The following is an 18,098-nucleotide window of genomic DNA, read 5'->3' on the forward strand; positions in this document are numbered from 1 at the left end:
TGCGACATTAAACTTCCAAGGTGCTTAGCATACCTTTACGTTACTACGTATTATAATTCTTAACCAAGAACGTCAACATTGTAATGTTGACGTTCACAACCACGAACGTCAACATTGAAATAATACGACAGCGACACTAATAGAAAAGAGCCAGTAGGAAATAATTATAACTAAAAGGGTTTAATCAAATATATACTAGTTGTTGCCCGCGACTTCGACAGCACGTGTTTTTTTATGACAGCATCCTAAAATATTTTTTTTAAAAACCCAAAGTTTAAGAAAAAGTATTTTAGGATGCAGTCATAAAAAAATCTCATAATGTAATATTTATCCTTATAGGTCCAAGATTCTTCTAAAATCGAGAATTTTATATACATATTGTATTACAAACTTGTGAGCCCATACGACTATATACGATAAAAGAAATTAAGTACCGCAGTACGCGCATCTTGCGCATTATTACTAAAGGAAAAACAAAAGCGAGGTAAAGAAAAGCTTCTGTACTTTATCTTTACCAGCGTTATTTAGATGACACCTGAATATATATGAATATATATTTATATATATATATATATAAAGAGTGGACGCCTGCCATTGCCACACGGGTGATCAGTCCTCTGTAATGACTATTCCACCCTATTCCCCATGTTTGAGACACAGGTGTACTGGTGTCCCGGCAGCTTCTACCCCTGAAACCTACCAGTGTCCTAACCTACCTTTAGTGAACCTCACGATATGACAGCCGATTACTCTAATACTAAATTTAAATAACTCAATAAGTAAGTGTGTTTTGAAAAAGGTCAAGGTGTGCTTTTTCAATTCCAAATAATTCCAAGAGGCCAACAACTACCTAAGGTAGCTTAAATTAATTTCGTGGGCTTTTATTAGATTTTTTGCGTGCCACACTCCTAAAATGATTTTGATTCTTATCACATTCATAGAAATATAAATGAATAGTATAGCTAAATACACATCAGGTCGGCAGGTGTCACAATTAGCTATATTTAAATTAAGCAGTTTATATTCCTAGGCAAACTTGCTGGAATCTCAACCTTCGGCTGCGTCATCAGTTATCACTTCAACACGTCATCAGCCATCATGTGCGATTGCAGTTGGGTGGTATATCATTAGAATGAGATGGACTCACCGCGCTGACCAAGTGCGTATTGGTAGACTTTACAAGCCTTTTTTGCGTTCGCATAATGGAGAACAGCCATGGAGGTTTCCTCACGATGTTTTTTTACACTGTTAAAACCTTTGTTTTCTAGAAACGAGAAACTATTTAGAGAAACTTTACCTTTAGAGAAACTATTCATTTTTGAAGGCCGATTAGCGCAGTGAGCAGTGACCCACCTTTCGGAGTCAATTCAAATTCAAATTAAAAAAAAAATCATGTAGACCTTTATTAAAGGCACTATACATTTAACATGTTACACTAATGTTAGTGATGGTGATATCGGGATTCGTTAACTTAAACCTAAAGCTACACAACAAACTTTGCCAGGTTTTTTTTTGTTATCACCATCTCACAGTCTAGTTAATGTTGAGCTAGCCCAAGCTGTGGGTTCGATTTACACAACTGGAAAATGTTTGTGTGATGAACATGAATGTTTTTTAGTGGCTGGGTGTCTATCTGTATATTATAAGTATTTATATATTATGTTATTTATAAAATATTCATCAGTCATCTTAGTACCCATAACACAAACTACGCTCACTTAAGGGCGATGTGTTTATTGTCGTAGTATATTTATTTATTCATATAAAAAAAATTACACGACCATTGACAAAGAAAATTAACTGACCGAAAGTAGTGACAAATTAACGAGTAATTTATAACAGTTCATTATACTTGGTCGCGGTCTCTGCTCTACAACGGAACCATTACAGTGCACTGGTCGCACTTAGCCTTTTTTTTTCAAATAAAACTTGTAATTTATTTGTTATTAAGAACATAGGACTTCCCTTAATGGGGTCCTGATAAATAAGCGGCGATCTGGATACATTAGTGTCCAGAACATTCAGGAGTGTCCAAATAAACTGTAGAAATAAAATTGTGTCCGACATCTAAGCAACACTCAGTAAAATCTTAAAATAAAGTACTCAAAATATTGTAGTAGGAATAGTATGACTAAAATGTAGCCGGTAAGATGCAGTGATTTTTAATTTTTATTTTATTTATTCTTTAGTTATAGCAGTTTTAACAATTATTTAGTTATAATCTTATACTAACATTATATACCCTTAATTTGTACTTACTTATGTCGTTCTTTTTTAGACGGCCGATTGGCGCAGTGGGCAACGACCCTGCTTTCTTAGTCCAAGGCTGTGGGTTCGATTCCGACAACTGGAAAATGTTTGTGTGATGAACATGAATGTTTCTCAGTGTTTGGGTGTTTATGTACATAATTCTTAAACTATTCATCAGTCATCTTTGTACCCATAACACAAGCTACGCTTCAACGACTTCAATAGTTTAAATTTATATCAATGCTACGCTTACTTTGGGTCTAGATGGCGATTTCTGTATTGTTGTAGAATATTTTATTTCTGATTTGATCACATAGAAATACACTTCGAGCATCGCTAAATTAATTAGGTACTATACAAAAAATGTATTAAGTGGAAGTTAGTAACCTTACACCAATATATGTCCATTCACGTGTTACCAGTTACCACCTACCTGTACTCTTACATTTAGGTTGGCCACGCGTGCAGACTTTGCCACCTGTCTGGCAGATGTTTTGATCACAGAATTAAGAACGTACAGAAACCATGTACACGATTAATATGGAAGCATCAGATATCACTCCACTTCAGTAGTGTTTCTCGAACAGGTGGTTAGTCAGGTGGCGACTACTAAATGGTATGAAGTAAAGATGTTCAAAACCTTAACCCGCAGTAGTAGTAGTATAAGATGGGAAAATGGGATAAAGTTTGTGATCTAGCAACATTCCGCGGGTGTGAATTGAGACGTACGCAGGACGTTTTCACTGTTTTTGGACATAATGCAGTGCACGCAATAATAGGTACTGTCTGAGGGTTCTGTATTTTTCTTAATTCTGTGGTATCGATATAAAAACGTTAAAAAAATGGGATAAGGTGGGTCAGTTTCTTAAGGGTCCGCTGTGGTCTTATAAGTGGAATGTCCCGTGTTCGATCCCCGACAGTAAATTTGGTAATATATATAATTACTGTTTTTTTCTGTTCTGGTATGGTGGGAGGCTTCGGCAGACTAGTTACTACCTTCCCGACATAGCCGTACCTCCAAGTAATTTAACGTTTCAGTACGATGCAGCGCAGAAACCGACTAGGGGTATTGGTTTGATATAACTGCCATAACAGGTTAGGTTGTGGAATAAAATAAAAAGATTAAGACGTTAAAATATATATAGGTACACGTTATTTTGACCGACCCTCTTTCCTTCTTATTTGTTGATGAACAGTTTTCTTTTGATGATGGACAGATTCCTGACTCGTCAGATTCGAGGTCTATCTACTGCGGGATAAGTTGCCCGGCAGATTCGTCTGCGTTTATTACCGTTTTTTACGAATCCCATGCGAACCTTATGTTTCCTGCGATTCTATGCAAATAAATTACTTGATTGCTGGCTTAGTTAAGGCGTTGAAGCAGGACAAGCATATAAACACACTTTCCATCCCAATAAAACGAACTGAAAATTATTTAAAAATACCTGAGAACACAAACATAAGAGTAATGAGGACAGAAACACAAAAGTAGACGAAGCGGTCAAACTTAAACAGCCAACGCCCTAAGAAAACAGTGGGGGACAGACCACACTTTTTATTCCTATCTGTCCGCCCAAGGGGACTGAGCTGGGAGTCAGATAGGACTAATCAATTTTTATGACCATACTCACCTTATCCTAAGATAACTAAAAGTTATGATTTATAAAGTGCTGTAACTTGCGCTACCGAACACTTCCGCTCGCAGTGAACCTAAAAAACTATACATAAGCCATCATTGAACAAACGGCATCAGTATTAGGTTGCATCTTCGCTGAGATGACTATAATTTTCAGTTAAAGAAGATAGGTTCTTAATAATTAAGACGACCGGACTCGATTAATATAATAATAATAATAATAGCAATAAAGCTCTTTATTACTGAAAACCTTTAAAACATAAATATTCAAACTTACTTTTAAACCAAGTACATATACCGTTTACAATTTCACTTAACCTTTACATTTGATAAACAGAAACAATTTAATTTAATACTGAATCGACAGAAATCAAATACCTATTGAAAAGGTTATATAATCTATTTATATATATATCAAAGAGAAAGTGTGTGGGTATGTTCCGTATGGGCTCCGAAACGGCTGGACGGATTTCAATGAAACTTTCAGGGAATCTCCGGATTGACCTGGCGAGAAAAAAAAAAAAAAAAAACCTGGATAGCAGCTTCATTTTTGTGCCTTTTGGTGTAGACTTTGGGACCGTGGGGTCCGGAGGCAAGAGCCCTTTTCAAAGAATTATCGAAAAGGGTTATCGAGTCTACCGGTGATCCTAGAGCGGGCAGTTACTTTGGCCAACGAATTAGTTTGGCCATCCAGAGGGGAAATGCTGCCAGCATCTTAGGAACTGTGCCTCGCTGCGGTGGTTTCGAGGACGTTTTAGATTTTATTTAGTTTTTAAATAGACTTAAATTAAAAATTTAATGATGTAAGTTTATTGTTTAAATAAAATAAAGCAAAATAGCAAAATACGGGTGCGCTAGTATAATTATAAAATTATAATATAAATAAAATTACAACGTCGTTTACTGAAGTCTAATTTAATACTAGTCCCTCTCGACTTCGTCCGCGTGTAAGGGCGCTTGTACACGCTAAGAAAAAACGCCGGGCGTACCTAAGAATTCGTGTCGTAACTAGAAAATAACTGTGTACACTGCTCGCAGCGGTGCACGAAAAAAAATCTTGTCTGCGCAAGACACGACGCGGCGAACGTTGTTGCGGAGCGGCGGGGGGGCGGTGTAGTAGGGTTGAGCCAGCCCAGTTTTTGTTGTGCGTTGTGCGTTTGGTGTGGACGTGTATTGCAGCGTAGAGTACAAAATGGCTGATGAGTTACTTATAACTTTAGTAGAAGGACGACCGGTATTGTGGGACAAAACTTTAGACATATATAAAGATAAAAGACTCACATACGAAGCATGGAGAGAAATATTTACTATCTTAAACAAAGACTTCGACGAAATGACAAATGTCAAAAAAAATGAATATGGTAAGTACATACAACATATTACTATCTTTTTACAATTTTCAAAAATACAGATTACTAGATATATTCTATATAGCTATATATTATTATAAATATTAATCATTGTCGTTACCCACATTAAATACATCTACAATAAAAGATTTAAGTTGCAAGCAATCATAAGTTCAATAGCGCTAAGTAGCATACGGACACGGCTTTGCTAAAAACGATAATGACTAATACTTATAATAAAATACGTATAAACATGAAAAAAAATATAACATGTAATTGTTTATTTAAACAATATGGCAGGTAAGAATAATTCCTTGTTTCACACTTTTTGGATTAAAATTTAGTAGTCGGGTTTTAGTTTTAGAACTTATTTTTTATGTGTATTTATCTTGCCATGGCAGTGATCCTTCATCAGAGGAAAAATATTCAGTATATTTTTGACGAATTTCGTCTGCTGTGAGATTATTGCCTTCTAAATGCAATGGACTATTTAATCGGTCTCGATTGATTAAAGGCTCAACGTGACCTTCTTCTGTATGAATAAAATTTTGCAAAACGCAAGTAGTTTTTACAATAGCAACTGTTAAATCGAGACTTAAGTTTAAAGATCGGTGCAGAATTCTCCATTTGTTGGCCATTATTCCAAATGCACACTCGACGTATCTTCTTGCCCTTGTCAAGCGATAATTAAATATCTTTTGTTCTTTTGTGAGTTCGTTACCACCGTAGGGTCGAAGTACGTTAGCATGAAGTGCGAAAGCTTCATCAGCTACAAAAACATATGGTAATATATAGTTAGTATTTATTATAGAGCATGGGGATGGTATGTTTAACGTATTGTCAACAAGTTTTTTCCAAAACTGTGTTTCTTTGAAAACATTTGAATCACATTCTTTACCATACGACCCTACATCAATAAAAATGTAATTGTAGTTGGAATCCACAATAGCCATGAGAACAATAGAAAAGAAATGTTTATAATTTAAAAACATTGATCCACTTTCTTCGGGTTTAATTATTCTAATATGTTTCCCGTCCAGTGCTCCAAGACAGTGTGGAAAATTGGCATTTATTTCATATCTTTGTGCTATATTCAACCATTCTTCTTGTGTTGGCATCCGCATATAAACTGTAGATAATTCTGACCAAATATGATGAGTAACTTCACGTACAATGTTCGCTATTGTTTTTATTCCGATTCGAAAATCGAAATGAAGACGTGCGAAGGTATCTCCAGTTGCCATGTATCTGTAAAAAATTGTAACAATGTCTTAGAGCAAGAACACACTTGCAACTTGCAGTGCGATTAATTGCAAGTGTGTTCTTACTCTTACAATGAGGTCATTTCCTTTTTTATATGAAGTTTATGTCTACTTGCAATAGATGGTACCTACTTTCTAACGGTAGTTCGTTTTTTGTTTCAGCAAAGTCTACAGCAAAAAAATGGACAAGTTTGCGAGATAGGTGGATGAAATGTCACAGAAGACTTAAAGAAATGAAATCGGGATCGGGTGCTAAGAAGATTCGTAAATGTGATTTTTACGACGAAATGTTATTTTTGACAAAAATTGTAACACGCCGAGACACTGAGTCAAATATACCCGAAACAACAAACGTGGAAAAAAGTCCCGTAGAACATACACCGATCGCGAAAAAAAAGAAACAGGATGTTAGCGAGGTGGACAAAAATATGGCAGAATTTATAAAGGCTGTTACCAAAGAAGAAGAGAGCCGTGCCATGTCATTTTTTAAAAGTATAGCTCCGAGTGTTGATAAGTTCAGTGATGAGGAAATGGTGGATTTCCAGTTTGAAGTTTTAAAACTTGTGCGTTCTACGCAACAACGAAAGGGAAGTGATGTTCAGCATCAATGGAGTACTGAGTATTACAAAACAACGCAGCCTTCTACGTCGTCATTTAACGTACCCGGCCCATCATACTCGACTCGACCAGGTTACAGTACTCAAAAATCTACATCCATTGAATTTGACACCGAAACTATTAGTAGTGTGGAAACATCGCATACAGATGAATTTCACTTTGACTTTTCTGAAGAATATGAACATGTGGAGTCTGTTGAATTTGGAAACATGTAACACTTCAAAGACATTTATTATTGTATAACGTTCAAATCAATATGCTTAAAAAAATTACTTACCTTAATGTTACGGCCAATCTAATGTATGGAGGAATACTTTCTCGCATTTTGGTATTTTCATGTCGTATATTATTTTCTATTGTTGTCAAAAGCTTGTCAAACGTAGACATTTTCATGCGAAAATAATCCACAAATTTTTCCTCATGTTGTCGCATGACACGGTAAAGGGTAATGAACCCGCCAAACCCATTTTTCTCTTGTATAATTGGATGAACCCAGTAAAGTCTCTTGTTTTTTGTTTCCTTTTTTATTTTGTTATAATAATAATATGCAATTATCATTCTTTTTTGCTTTGTAGTTAACATTTATATAAATAAACGAAACTCACTGATTACACTTGTTATTACTTGCGCGCCCTACGCCCGACTGTCGACTGCACGAAAAGAATCGTGTCGTGTACACGTTTCCATTGGTCTTGTCTGCGGAAGACACGAAAAGTTTTCGTGTGTGGAACAGACAAAATTCTTGTCGTCTACACGAAAAATTTGTCTTGTCTGTCGCAGGAACGGCAAATTTTCTTAGCGTGTACAAGCGCCCTAAGTCAATCTTTTTGTCATACATGATTTTACCGAAACTTTAACCGTTTACGCAGCGCACGTGGCGAAAGCTCTCAAAAGGAAAAAACCCAGTTTTTGAAACATTCGTCATTGGCTCTATACACCTATTAGTCTTAGCGCCTATAGCCTTCCTCGATAAATGTGCTATCCAACTCTGAAAGTTTTTTCAAACCTGACCAGTAGTTACTGAGATCATCGCGTTCAAGTAAAAAAACAAACAAACTCTTCAGTTTTATATCATTTTATTAGTATTAGATTACATTTTCTCGCTTTCAGTACGCCGCATTTTGGACGAAGGCCTTATACATTAATTTCCATGTACCTATCTCTATCACGCGTCAGCCTAGGCCGCGTCGTTCCCATAATTAAAAAAAAAAACAATACCTCCACATAATTCTCTGCCTTACTCTAGATTGCTTCCCTTCTCTCAGACTTCAGTAAATGACGTTGTAATTAGCAATTTTATTTAACCTTTTTTCAAACACCTATTGGTATTTGAAAAAACCTCTAACCTTTTTGGAGTTACGGGCGTTTTTAATTTTAGCATTAAAATATCACTTGCTTTAACAGTGCAGGAAAAACACCGAGAGGAAACCTGCATGCCTGAGAGATCTCCATAATTCTCTCAAGGTCGTGTAAAATCTACCAAACGTACCTGGCCAGCGTGGTGGACCCAAACCATTCTTATTCTGAGATTGCGGTCGTCTCACCCCCTTACTAGTTTTTTTTTTTTGTAGTGAGTATTAACTTCAGAGTATTAACGACAACAAAGTAACTCACCTCGTCTCAAACCACACAGGTTTATGTGACAAGGTATAGTTAAGCTCCTACCTTCTATCCTAACTTCTAACTGAAAATGTCATGTGATAAATTTTTTATATTGAAAATTGGAATAATCTCAGATTAGTGTATTGTCATCGGTCCTCGATATGTCTACAAAGTTTGAAAGAAATCTTACCGTTCAAAGTGGGACAAAATCGAGCTCAAAGGGGTCGGTTACATACAAACATACATACAGGTGAAGCTAAAAAGTACATATGTCGCTATGTCCGCAGAAGATATAAACCATGGAGTTCGTAGGTTGCCGTCGCATGTCACAGGACTGGCTGGCGGGATGTCAAAGAATGCTGCTTGTCTAGTTCACGCCGCAGCGACTACATACTGAGGTCTGAGACTAGTCCACACTCCTCTTATATGTTTTCTCTATCTCTTATAAGTTTTTATATTGAGTAGTGTAATAAACACTTAATTACTAAGTACTACAAAATGAGGTTGATAGCTTAGTTGCAGTGGCGTGCGTAGAGGGTATGCACAGGGTATGCAGATGGTATGAAATTGAAAAAATCTCCAGTACGAGTTGTAAAAAAACTTAAGGATAGGCATTGTAAGAGTTATGAAAAGTCTACCCTTAACTTAATGGGCGTTCATTACACTCTTGCCTCGGAAGTACGCTACAATTATTGTAAAATGGTAAATGGACGGTAAAGCCCGATATGGAGTAGCGTGGTGGGTTAAAGCTCTAATTCACTCTCTACTTCCTAAATACCTAGTCCGACAGCATTGATTTTTCTAACTTTGTTTTTCGCAAATCGGAAACGGAAATACGGCGGGTTAGACACGTAGGTGGCGTTTTATATTGCTTATTAGGGTTTTAAAATTGAAGGAGGAGTAATTTTCAATTATATAAAAAATTCGGAACTGAAAGGATTTGAACCTGCGACTCTCTGGCAATCGCAGCCTGAGCGCCTTAACCAATAAAGCTACGGCTCTCCTACCGTCGATGCCGAAAATAAGTATCCTAGTAGCCTTTTACATCAGTCCGCGATTGCCAGAAAGTCGCAGGTTCAAATCCTGTCGGTTCAGAAAGTTTTTATATGCATTTTAAGTTTATAAAGTAGGGAGTTATTTTTGGAGATCTGCATCTCCAAAAGTAACTCTACCGTCAACCGAAAAGTCTAAAACTCAGTTTGAGCAAAATGTCAAAAAGTCGCCTTTTTCATTAGCTCGGCAGAATAGTAGAGCGAAGCAGCGGGGACTGCTAGTTAATACATCCACTTCAGTGGCGTGCACTTCATACATGCACAAAAGCACTGCATACCCTAAAGTTTTTGTATAACTCATATAGGGGAAGGATTCTTCAATTTTATGCCATCTTCCTTCTTTATGCATACCCTGGTCAAAAACCCTGTGCACGCCACTGCCCTTAAGTATTTATAAGTCGTTCTGGAGATTTTCTTCATTTCATACCATCTTGACATCATTGACGGCCGACTGGCGCGGTGGGCAGCGACCCTGCTTTCTGAGTCCATGGCCGTGGGTTCGATTCCCACAACTGTTACATGTTTGTGTGATGAACATAAATGTTTTTCAGTGTCTGGGTGTTTATCTGTATATTATAAGTATTTATGTATATTATTCACAAAAATATTTATTAGTCATCTTAGTACCCATAATACAAGCTACGCTTACTTTGGGGCTAGATGGTCATGTGTGTATTGTCGTAGTAGTATAGTAGAATATTTATCTGCATACCCTCTATGTGTGGGCTTCTGGCTTCCTTACGGGGAACCGAATTAGATCACGCACTCACCTCTAACTTTTCGGGGTTATTACTTGCTTTAACAGTCACGAAAAACGTGGGAAACCTGCATGCATTCTCAAGTTGCAGTCTCAACTTTGAAAAGTCTACTAAACTGCACTGCGTTTGCACTTCAGCCTAAACTATTTTCATTCTGAGACCCGTGCCGCGCCGGTAATCCTTTTGTTTGTTTATCTGTTCTCTCTTTACGTCCTAACTAAGCGACCATTCAGATTTTTGGCATAGAGTTGGTTGAAAGGAGGAAGAGTAAAAAAGGCCATTGCTAACATGGGCCGGTAACATTTCTCTCCGCGAGAAAGGATAAAATTGTATCTTCCTCCACAGCTTTATCAACTCTCAGCGCACAAGTGGAAATATTATCTAAATAATATACGTGTAATAAACGGAGATACACTTCTCAAATTCCCTGTTACCGTGTTTAAGAAGTGGGCACGTTAATTTTATCCCTTGTCAAGGGGGATTTAATTTTTAGCTTTAACAGTTAGCTCTTGACTGCAATCTCACCTGCTGGTAAGTGATGATGCAGTCTAAGATGGTAACGGGCTAACCAGTTAGTAACCTAGGGGTGTGGCAGTTATATTAAGCTCATATCCCTTAATCGCTTAGCGGCACGTCTTTGTCGGTAAGGTGGTAACTAGCCACGGCAGAAGCCGCCCACCAGACCAGACCAGAGAAAATTCTGAAATTATAAAGAGAAATTATAAATTTCTGATCGTACTGTCCGCCTGACTTTTTCAAGGATTGGGCTATGAAATGCAAAAAAGATTTTATGAAACAAAATTATATCTGAATTTAGCTTAGGAAGATTTTTTAGAATGCATTTTACTATTTTATTTATCAATCTATATACTAATTTTCATCGCAATCCCCCTTTAAATAGGGAAGGAACTTTCATCGCCTATTTAAGGGGTGAAAGTTAAAACAATAATAAGTAGGTATAGCCTTGATAAAATTAGGGGACTGTAGAGCTTAGTGCAAACAGAAGGGTACTTAAGTACGCGAAAAAATATGGTACTTACTGCTGCGAAAGTTGCTGCGTAAAAATGCCAAGCGAGTAGTTGGCAATTGTTGGCAATCCCTTCTAAAGCCCGTCAACTGTCATAAGAGCAGCGTGGTACTATAAAAAAACCCGTCAATCAAAGAGGAAGCCCGCACCCAAGATGATGACAGTGTGTATCAATTCCAGTATAATCAATAATAGTATTGGGTATAAAAGAGAGGTCACAACTGCAGATAAACCCTGTCAGGGGTGGCGAACCTGTGGCACACAGAACCATAACTGGCGTCACACCTTAAGCTTTTATTCTAGACGCTTTTTCGTGTGTTGGGAAATTCATTTACGCATCCCGAAACCTTATTTGGGACTCGTTAATTCCACCGTTCACTTAAACTGATCTCTATACTCTACAGAAATAAAAGGTTGAGTGCATACCAATGCTTCCTTACCGGCCGTTTCCTCTCATTCTTGCTAGTACAACCGTTGCATTTCAATTTTAGTTTTTTGACTTGCGTTTGTATCTACTGTTTACAATTTAATTTGCCAATGTTTCATGGGGTGGAAAAGACACGCTTTAGATTAAACATGACATAGTTATCTCTTGATAAGTTTGAAATTTTTATAAAACATGGCGTATATTATTATTATTATACATAGCGTTATTATTAGTAATTAAATGTCTATATTATTTTTCAAAACCACTACACCGACTAGGATCAAACATTAAAAAAAAAAAACGAGTATTATAAAAAGGTTTGGAATTCCTGCTAAGTGGATGTTCTCGGACCCGTTCACCCGAGTGACCGAGTCCATTTAGTCGTTTCAGTTAGCTCAAAATGGTTGCGTAAGTATCAATGATTTTATAATATTACTAAGAAAATTTTAAATTTCTGTTTTGTGTTTATGTCGATATATATTCTTAATTCAGGCAAACAAAACGGTATCCTCCACAAGGGGTCACTACTTCTAGTTTAGGCAGTCACTACTTCTAGTATTTGCAGTTAGTGAATTATAATATTTTGATCAAAATTGTTCACCTTGAACTTCGTTGGCTTGTAAAAGTGATCTTGAAAATTTAATTATTTTGTTGTATGACGACTGACACGACGTTCTCGGTTTTAATCTGTGGTCCGTCACTGTTGAATATTGCAGACCACAGATTAAAACTGCACGGCAAAGACAATACAAGTGTATTGTAGTTCTATTCTAGCTGCACGGCGTATTTTTAAAATTTTGAGTTTGATACCTTTATAGTAAATAGTTACTCATACTTTTAGTTCTACTAATACTTTTAGTTTTACGTCTCGGAAAATTTTAATGTGTATACCTATTCGAATGTCTAATACATTGAATTACTTGTATTTATTTATAAACCACAACGAAGTATTATTAAGAATATCGATGTATATGTTACGTACATACGTACATCATCCAAATCATTATCATCATGCGGACGGCTGATAATAAACTTAGTATTAAAGTAGCATGCAGAAGCAGAACCAAAGTTACTCCATTGCAGGTTAGCAGGCTTTAACGATTTTATAACACTCATCTTTCCGAATATAATATGGTGTAACGTACTTTTTTCCTGATACCCATTACTGTGACCATTTATTTTATTTACAGACCAGCAATGGATGTTATAGTTATCGGGTGCGGTGCATCCGGTATCGCTGCCTTAAGACGCCTTTATGACGCTGGTCTGAAAGTTATCGGTCTAGAAGCTGCGGACAGAATTGGTGGGAGGATATGCAGTGTGGAGTATGGGGATTGCTATCTTGATTTAGGAGGTGCATGGTAAGTTCTGCCTCTTATAGCGCCCTTCCACCAGAGCTGTGCGATGTAGCTAACTCGAGCCAACTTACTGGTCACTGGTGGTGGGTCGTCCAGCACCATTGTCCAACCTATTGAGCAAGTTGAACTCTGTTACTTCTACAGATCTCCTCTTTATAATTTAATCACTATTATTATGATATGTTTACAGGTGCCATGGCGAAAAGGACAACATAGTATATGATATGGCCAATCCACTTGGTCTCCTTGCCAAACCAAAACCTGATCATAAATATTTCCTAATGTCTGATGGCAAATTAATATCAAACGAGACAGGTGATAAGATTCTCCAGATTTTAGATGAAGAAGTGGGAAAGGCTGAAAAGAATAATACTAGATCAATATCTGAATGTGTACGTAATGCGTAAGTACCTACTTGTAATTACATAAGTAATGTTTCAGAATTTATATTAAGTGTCAAGTCAAGTCCATCAACCTAAGTAAAAAGAATTAAATAATATCTGAAGTTTATAATGAATTATAATAGAAAAATAGTTTTTTAGATTCTAAATACTTCTATGAGGTACCTAACGTAATTTAATATTGGCATTTAAGGATAAAAACGAATCCAGATCTTCAATTTGATGAAGAACTAGTGAAATCTCTTGCTGAATGGTATGAAAGAAACAATCATTTAGGAGGTCAGGGCGATCCTAAGATGGGAAAATCGCTAAAAGGATTAGAGGAATGGTGGGTATGTGAAGGAGAGCCCTTTATCAATTGGAAAGGAAAAGGATATAAGACTGTCTTGGATATTTTACTGGTAAGATAGAGGTGCATTACAAGTACCTAGGTATATAAAAAAAATAAGATTGGTGATAATTCCAGTTTTAAAGATCTAGAAGACATAAAGAAAAATTAATTCCAGAATAGATACCCTGATGCCTCGAAAGGACTTCCAATTCCCATCCATTTAAACAAGGAAGTGGAGAATATAAAGTGGTGCACGAGTAAACCAGGCTTAGAACGTGGTAATCCTCTGGTGCAGATAAAGTGCAAAGATGGAAGCTTATATACAGCTAAAAGCGTTATCATTACCCTTTCTCTTGGAGTGTTGAAAGAAAGGTAACTACTTATAATTCTTCTTTCCAAATTATTGTAAGTACTTTTTACACCCTGTATAAGATACTACATTATAAGACATGATAAGAAACTTGGGTGAAATTATTTTGTTCCTTAACTCTCAAAGTAACTGTTTTATAAGATATTTTTATTAGATAGCGGTGATCGTCAAGTGAATAGTATTCCGCTTTAGGGATGACAGAGTTCGATGCACCTGTAACTTTTTGGAGTAATGTGCATTTTTTAATATAAACTAAAAATCATATTTTGTTTTAATGGAAAAGGAAAACATTGTGAGGAAACTTGCATACAAGAGGGTTATCCATAATATTCTAAAAGGTGTGAAAGTCACTGGCACTTGGTAGACCCCTGCCGAAACTCTTCTCATACTGTGAGGAGAATTCTGTATATTAGCCTGGTATGGGGTTGTTACTAATCTCTTATCTTTTCAGACATAGCCAGTTGTTCAGCCCACCGCTACCTACAGAGAAAATCAACTCAATAAACAACCTCCAATTCTGTGTTCTCGATAAAATTTACATCGAATTTACCCAACCCTGGTGGCCTGAATTCCCATCAAATTTTACTATTTTATGGAAAGATGAAGACAAAGCAAGGTTTAATGAACAGGAGACATGGATTACAGAAATTTTTGGATTTAATACTGTAGAATATCACCCAAATTCGCTTGTTGCATGGATTTATGGAGCAGGGGCTATGGAAATGGAGAGAGCCAGCTATGAACAAGTCAAAGCTGGTATTGAGAAACTGTTGCAAGTTTTGTTTAGTAAACAATTTAAACTGAATCCTGTGAAATCTATTTTAAGGTAATTTTTAATGGTTATTATGCTTCCAAAGAAAAATATATTCATTCAGTCAGAAAATAAATTCGACTAAAATATAACAAGAGGTGCTCAAATTGCACTTTTTGGATTGCATTATATGATAACATTAAGTAAAGTTATAGTTTGTTTAATCTAAAGTCAAGTTATCTTTTTAATTATTTCAGGTCACAGTGGGCATCTAATCCTCTCATTAGAGGATCATACTCCTACCGTAGTGTTTACACTGAAGAAAATGATGCTAGTGCAAAAGCATTAAGCGAGCCTTTATATCACGGTGATAGTTTCCCTGTGGTTGGCTTTGCAGGTGAAGCCACATCATATCACAGGCACAATGGTGTCCATGGTGCAGTTGAAGCGGGATTTAGGGAAGCAGATAGATTTATTGACAGCTTCAAAAAAGGGACAAAATAATGTTTATAAGGATTAAAATAATAATCTTATCTGGTCTTTTGTCACAGTTTATTACATTTTTTATTATAATAACAGTTGAAATAAAAGCACTTAATGCTGCAATGCTATTGATGATGGAACACATTAACGTTATTTCTTGATATGTCATGCAGGTAAACTAAAAACTTGTTAATAAGAAGGTAAATACATAGTATATATAAAATACAAGCACTAATTATTGTCTGTTTCTAGCTTTCTTTTACAATTTCCTGCTAAATCGTCAATTAGGAATAATTATAGTTTACTAAAATTATATGAATAAAAATAAATATTTTTCATTCTTTGTTTTTTTATGTCTTTAATTCAATTTCCCCTTGTTATTAAGCAATTACTGGTTATTCCTATCCAAAAATGTCTGAGGTGGTCTGTTTTATAGATGTTACCCTGGTTCTTCCACTGCAGTTTTCTACAAAGCCAGTGGCATGGAGAATGTTTTTAATTGTTATATTATGTAGCCTATGATACTCTACTTCTATTCAACTACCTCTGCCAAAAATCCCAGTCTATTGGTTGCTCAGTTAGGTCGTGAAGTAAGGACATACAAACACTTTCGAATTCGATTGCTTTAGATTTACATCAACTTTGATAGGTGAGTGTGAGTGAATGATGTGTATCGAGGCTACGTCCTAAGGTTAGTTTTTGTATTCTAATCTAAAATCTTAATGTTTGGTCTTTGTAATACAACTTTAATAAACTAGACAAGTGCGAGATGGACTCGCGCACAAGTCATGTCTGTTGTATAAGGTGTCTCCTAACCCATTTGTGACATTTTAATTTATTTTTGTATTTTTAAGGTGAATATATATCTAAGATTCTGCGAATATTTAAAGGCGCTTTAAACCACCTGTTGCCGTTATCAATATCGAGCAAAAACGTTAATAATTGTTGTATGTCAGCCTGGTGACGGAAGGACAGACAGCTGAGTCTTAAGGACTTCACACACGGCAGCTATAATGTATATTAATGATTAATGATTAATCCTGGGATGTATAGCTTTAAATTAACGTATCTCACAGACAACAGGTAATGTAATGTATCTTTCCCTTCATTCCATTGGTATACGTCTCGATTGGCGCACTGTCCAGATGCAAAGGTGTTATACAGGTGTTGGTATTTTTAATAAATAAATAAATATACTACGACAATACACACATCGCCATCTAGACCCAAAGTAAGAGGTGCTTGTGTTATGGGTACTAAGATGACTGACGATTATATTTATGAATAATATACATTAATACTTATAATTTACAGATAAACACCCAGCCACTGAAAAACATTCATGTTCATCAAAAAATCATTTTCCAGTTTTGGGAATCGAACCCACGGCCTTGGACTCTGAAAGCAGGTTCGCTGCCCACTGTTCCATTCGGTTGTCCAATGTAATAATAATATGGATCTGTCGAGATACTTATTACTAAATTAAATCATATGATGAATTATCAGAGGAAAAATTTTGTGATTATTTCCGGGAGTTAATATCAACGTTTTCTAAAATTCATGGTCTAATGAACACAACAAAAGATTGAATGGCTGTAACTAAGGACTGTCCTATTCGTGTCTCTGTCTATCACATAAACACTTTGAACACCCTTTTCGAAGAGAGATGTTTAGTAATAAACGGAAATTTATTGAGATGTATTAAGATCTATCGAAATATAAATGTATATTTTCGTATCGTTCTGGATCTTAAGATACGAAGATGTAAAAATATACATTATAGTTGTCGCGTGTGGACTCCTGACGATTTCTATGGAAAGTTGTGATGTATTGTGCTATAATATACATCTTTATATTATAGCTGGCGTGTGTGAAGTCCTTTAGGTTCCCTTTTTACCTTTTTTATACGGAACCCTAAAAATGAGTAGTTTCTAAAACATTTTACAGGGAAATAAAGAGTATAATTAAATCAAGAATCATTTTCTAATCTGTGGAAGACATATGTCAATTTTCATTTGTTAAATCTATGGAGGGTAGAGGTAAGGAGAGTCATCTGTGTATATGAAAAAGTGTCGTCAAAATGTATTAAATTAGGATGGCGCCACATTTGCATCAGGGTAACTCTTAAAAGAAGCGCCAAATATAAATATTGTTAGAGTAGGCTTGAAAAATAAACAAGGAAGTATGGAGATACAAGGAAGTAAGGTTATATTTACCACAATATTTTGTACAACGTAAGTTGTTGAAATTCTCAATAATTAACTACTTTAGTCGATAATGACATTAAATTTTTTAACTCGGCCTACTTCAATTCGATTGCTACATTCATACCATACCCTGTGCATCCACCAGCGCCATTGTGGAGGATTTTTGAACTGTTATTTAGCGCATACACTGGACACTTTTTCAACTTTTCTCCCATA

The 18,098-nt window shown here is 36.1% G+C and overlaps 3 protein-coding genes across 5 annotated transcripts in view; 2 read left to right on the top strand and 1 right to left on the bottom strand.

The window, feature by feature from the left end:
- The window catches only part of LOC120632778 (spermine oxidase-like), a 52,929-nt gene extending 36,905 nt beyond the window's left edge, over nucleotides 1-16,024 (top strand). Inside the window, exons 1-7 of one of the 3 annotated variants that reach the window (XM_039902780.1) lie at nucleotides 12,335-12,389; nucleotides 13,172-13,342; nucleotides 13,530-13,742; nucleotides 13,934-14,141; nucleotides 14,247-14,443; nucleotides 14,893-15,267; nucleotides 15,450-16,024. In XM_039902780.1, coding sequence (XP_039758714.1) covers nucleotides 12,382-12,389; nucleotides 13,172-13,342; nucleotides 13,530-13,742; nucleotides 13,934-14,141; nucleotides 14,247-14,443; nucleotides 14,893-15,267; nucleotides 15,450-15,696 — 1,419 coding nt within the window. In that variant the 5' untranslated portion in view covers nucleotides 12,335-12,381 and the 3' untranslated portion in view covers nucleotides 15,697-16,024. Of the gene's footprint in view, nucleotides 1-12,334; nucleotides 12,390-12,855; nucleotides 13,065-13,171; nucleotides 13,343-13,529; nucleotides 13,743-13,933; nucleotides 14,142-14,246; nucleotides 14,444-14,892; nucleotides 15,268-15,449 lie in introns of those variants that run through there. The other 2 variants (XM_039902781.1, XM_039902782.1) reach the window with 2 other exon arrangements.
- LOC120632781 lies at nucleotides 4,847-7,399 on the top strand. Its single transcript, XM_039902786.1, has 2 exons — nucleotides 4,847-5,247; nucleotides 6,660-7,399. Exons 1-2 carry the CDS (start codon nucleotides 5,079-5,081, stop codon nucleotides 7,328-7,330), a joined length of 840 nt encoding a protein of 279 aa, XP_039758720.1. The 5' UTR covers nucleotides 4,847-5,078; the 3' UTR covers nucleotides 7,331-7,399.
- LOC120632779 (protein ALP1-like) lies at nucleotides 5,291-7,923 on the bottom strand. Its single transcript, XM_039902784.1, has 2 exons — nucleotides 7,393-7,923; nucleotides 5,291-6,483 (listed from the first exon to the last, which is right to left on the bottom strand). Exons 1-2 carry the CDS (start codon nucleotides 7,695-7,697, stop codon nucleotides 5,610-5,612), a joined length of 1,179 nt encoding a protein of 392 aa, XP_039758718.1. The 5' UTR covers nucleotides 7,698-7,923; the 3' UTR covers nucleotides 5,291-5,609.
- Nucleotides 16,025-18,098: the final 2,074 nt, after the last annotated feature.

This window comes from Pararge aegeria, chromosome 20, assembly GCF_905163445.1.
Source record: "Pararge aegeria chromosome 20, ilParAegt1.1, whole genome shotgun sequence".
Classification (NCBI taxonomy): domain Eukaryota; kingdom Metazoa; phylum Arthropoda; class Insecta; order Lepidoptera; family Nymphalidae; genus Pararge; species Pararge aegeria.

Bases quoted from the DNA above. Each gene is read 5' to 3' on its own strand.
- LOC120632781 (XM_039902786.1), top strand. From the start codon at position 5,079: ATGGCTGATGAGTTACTTATAACTTTAGTAGAAGGACGACCGGTATTG. The intron at 5,248-6,659 runs GTAAGTACATAC...TTTTTGTTTCAG, and splicing joins TGTCAAAAAAAATGAATATG to CAAAGTCTACAGCAAAAAAA.
- LOC120632779 (XM_039902784.1), bottom strand. From the start codon at position 7,697: ATGTTAACTACAAAGCAAAAAAGAATGATAATTGCATATTATTATTAT. The intron at 6,484-7,392 runs GTAAGTAATTTT...AATTTTTTACAG, and splicing joins AGATTGGCCGTAACATTAAG to ATACATGGCAACTGGAGATA.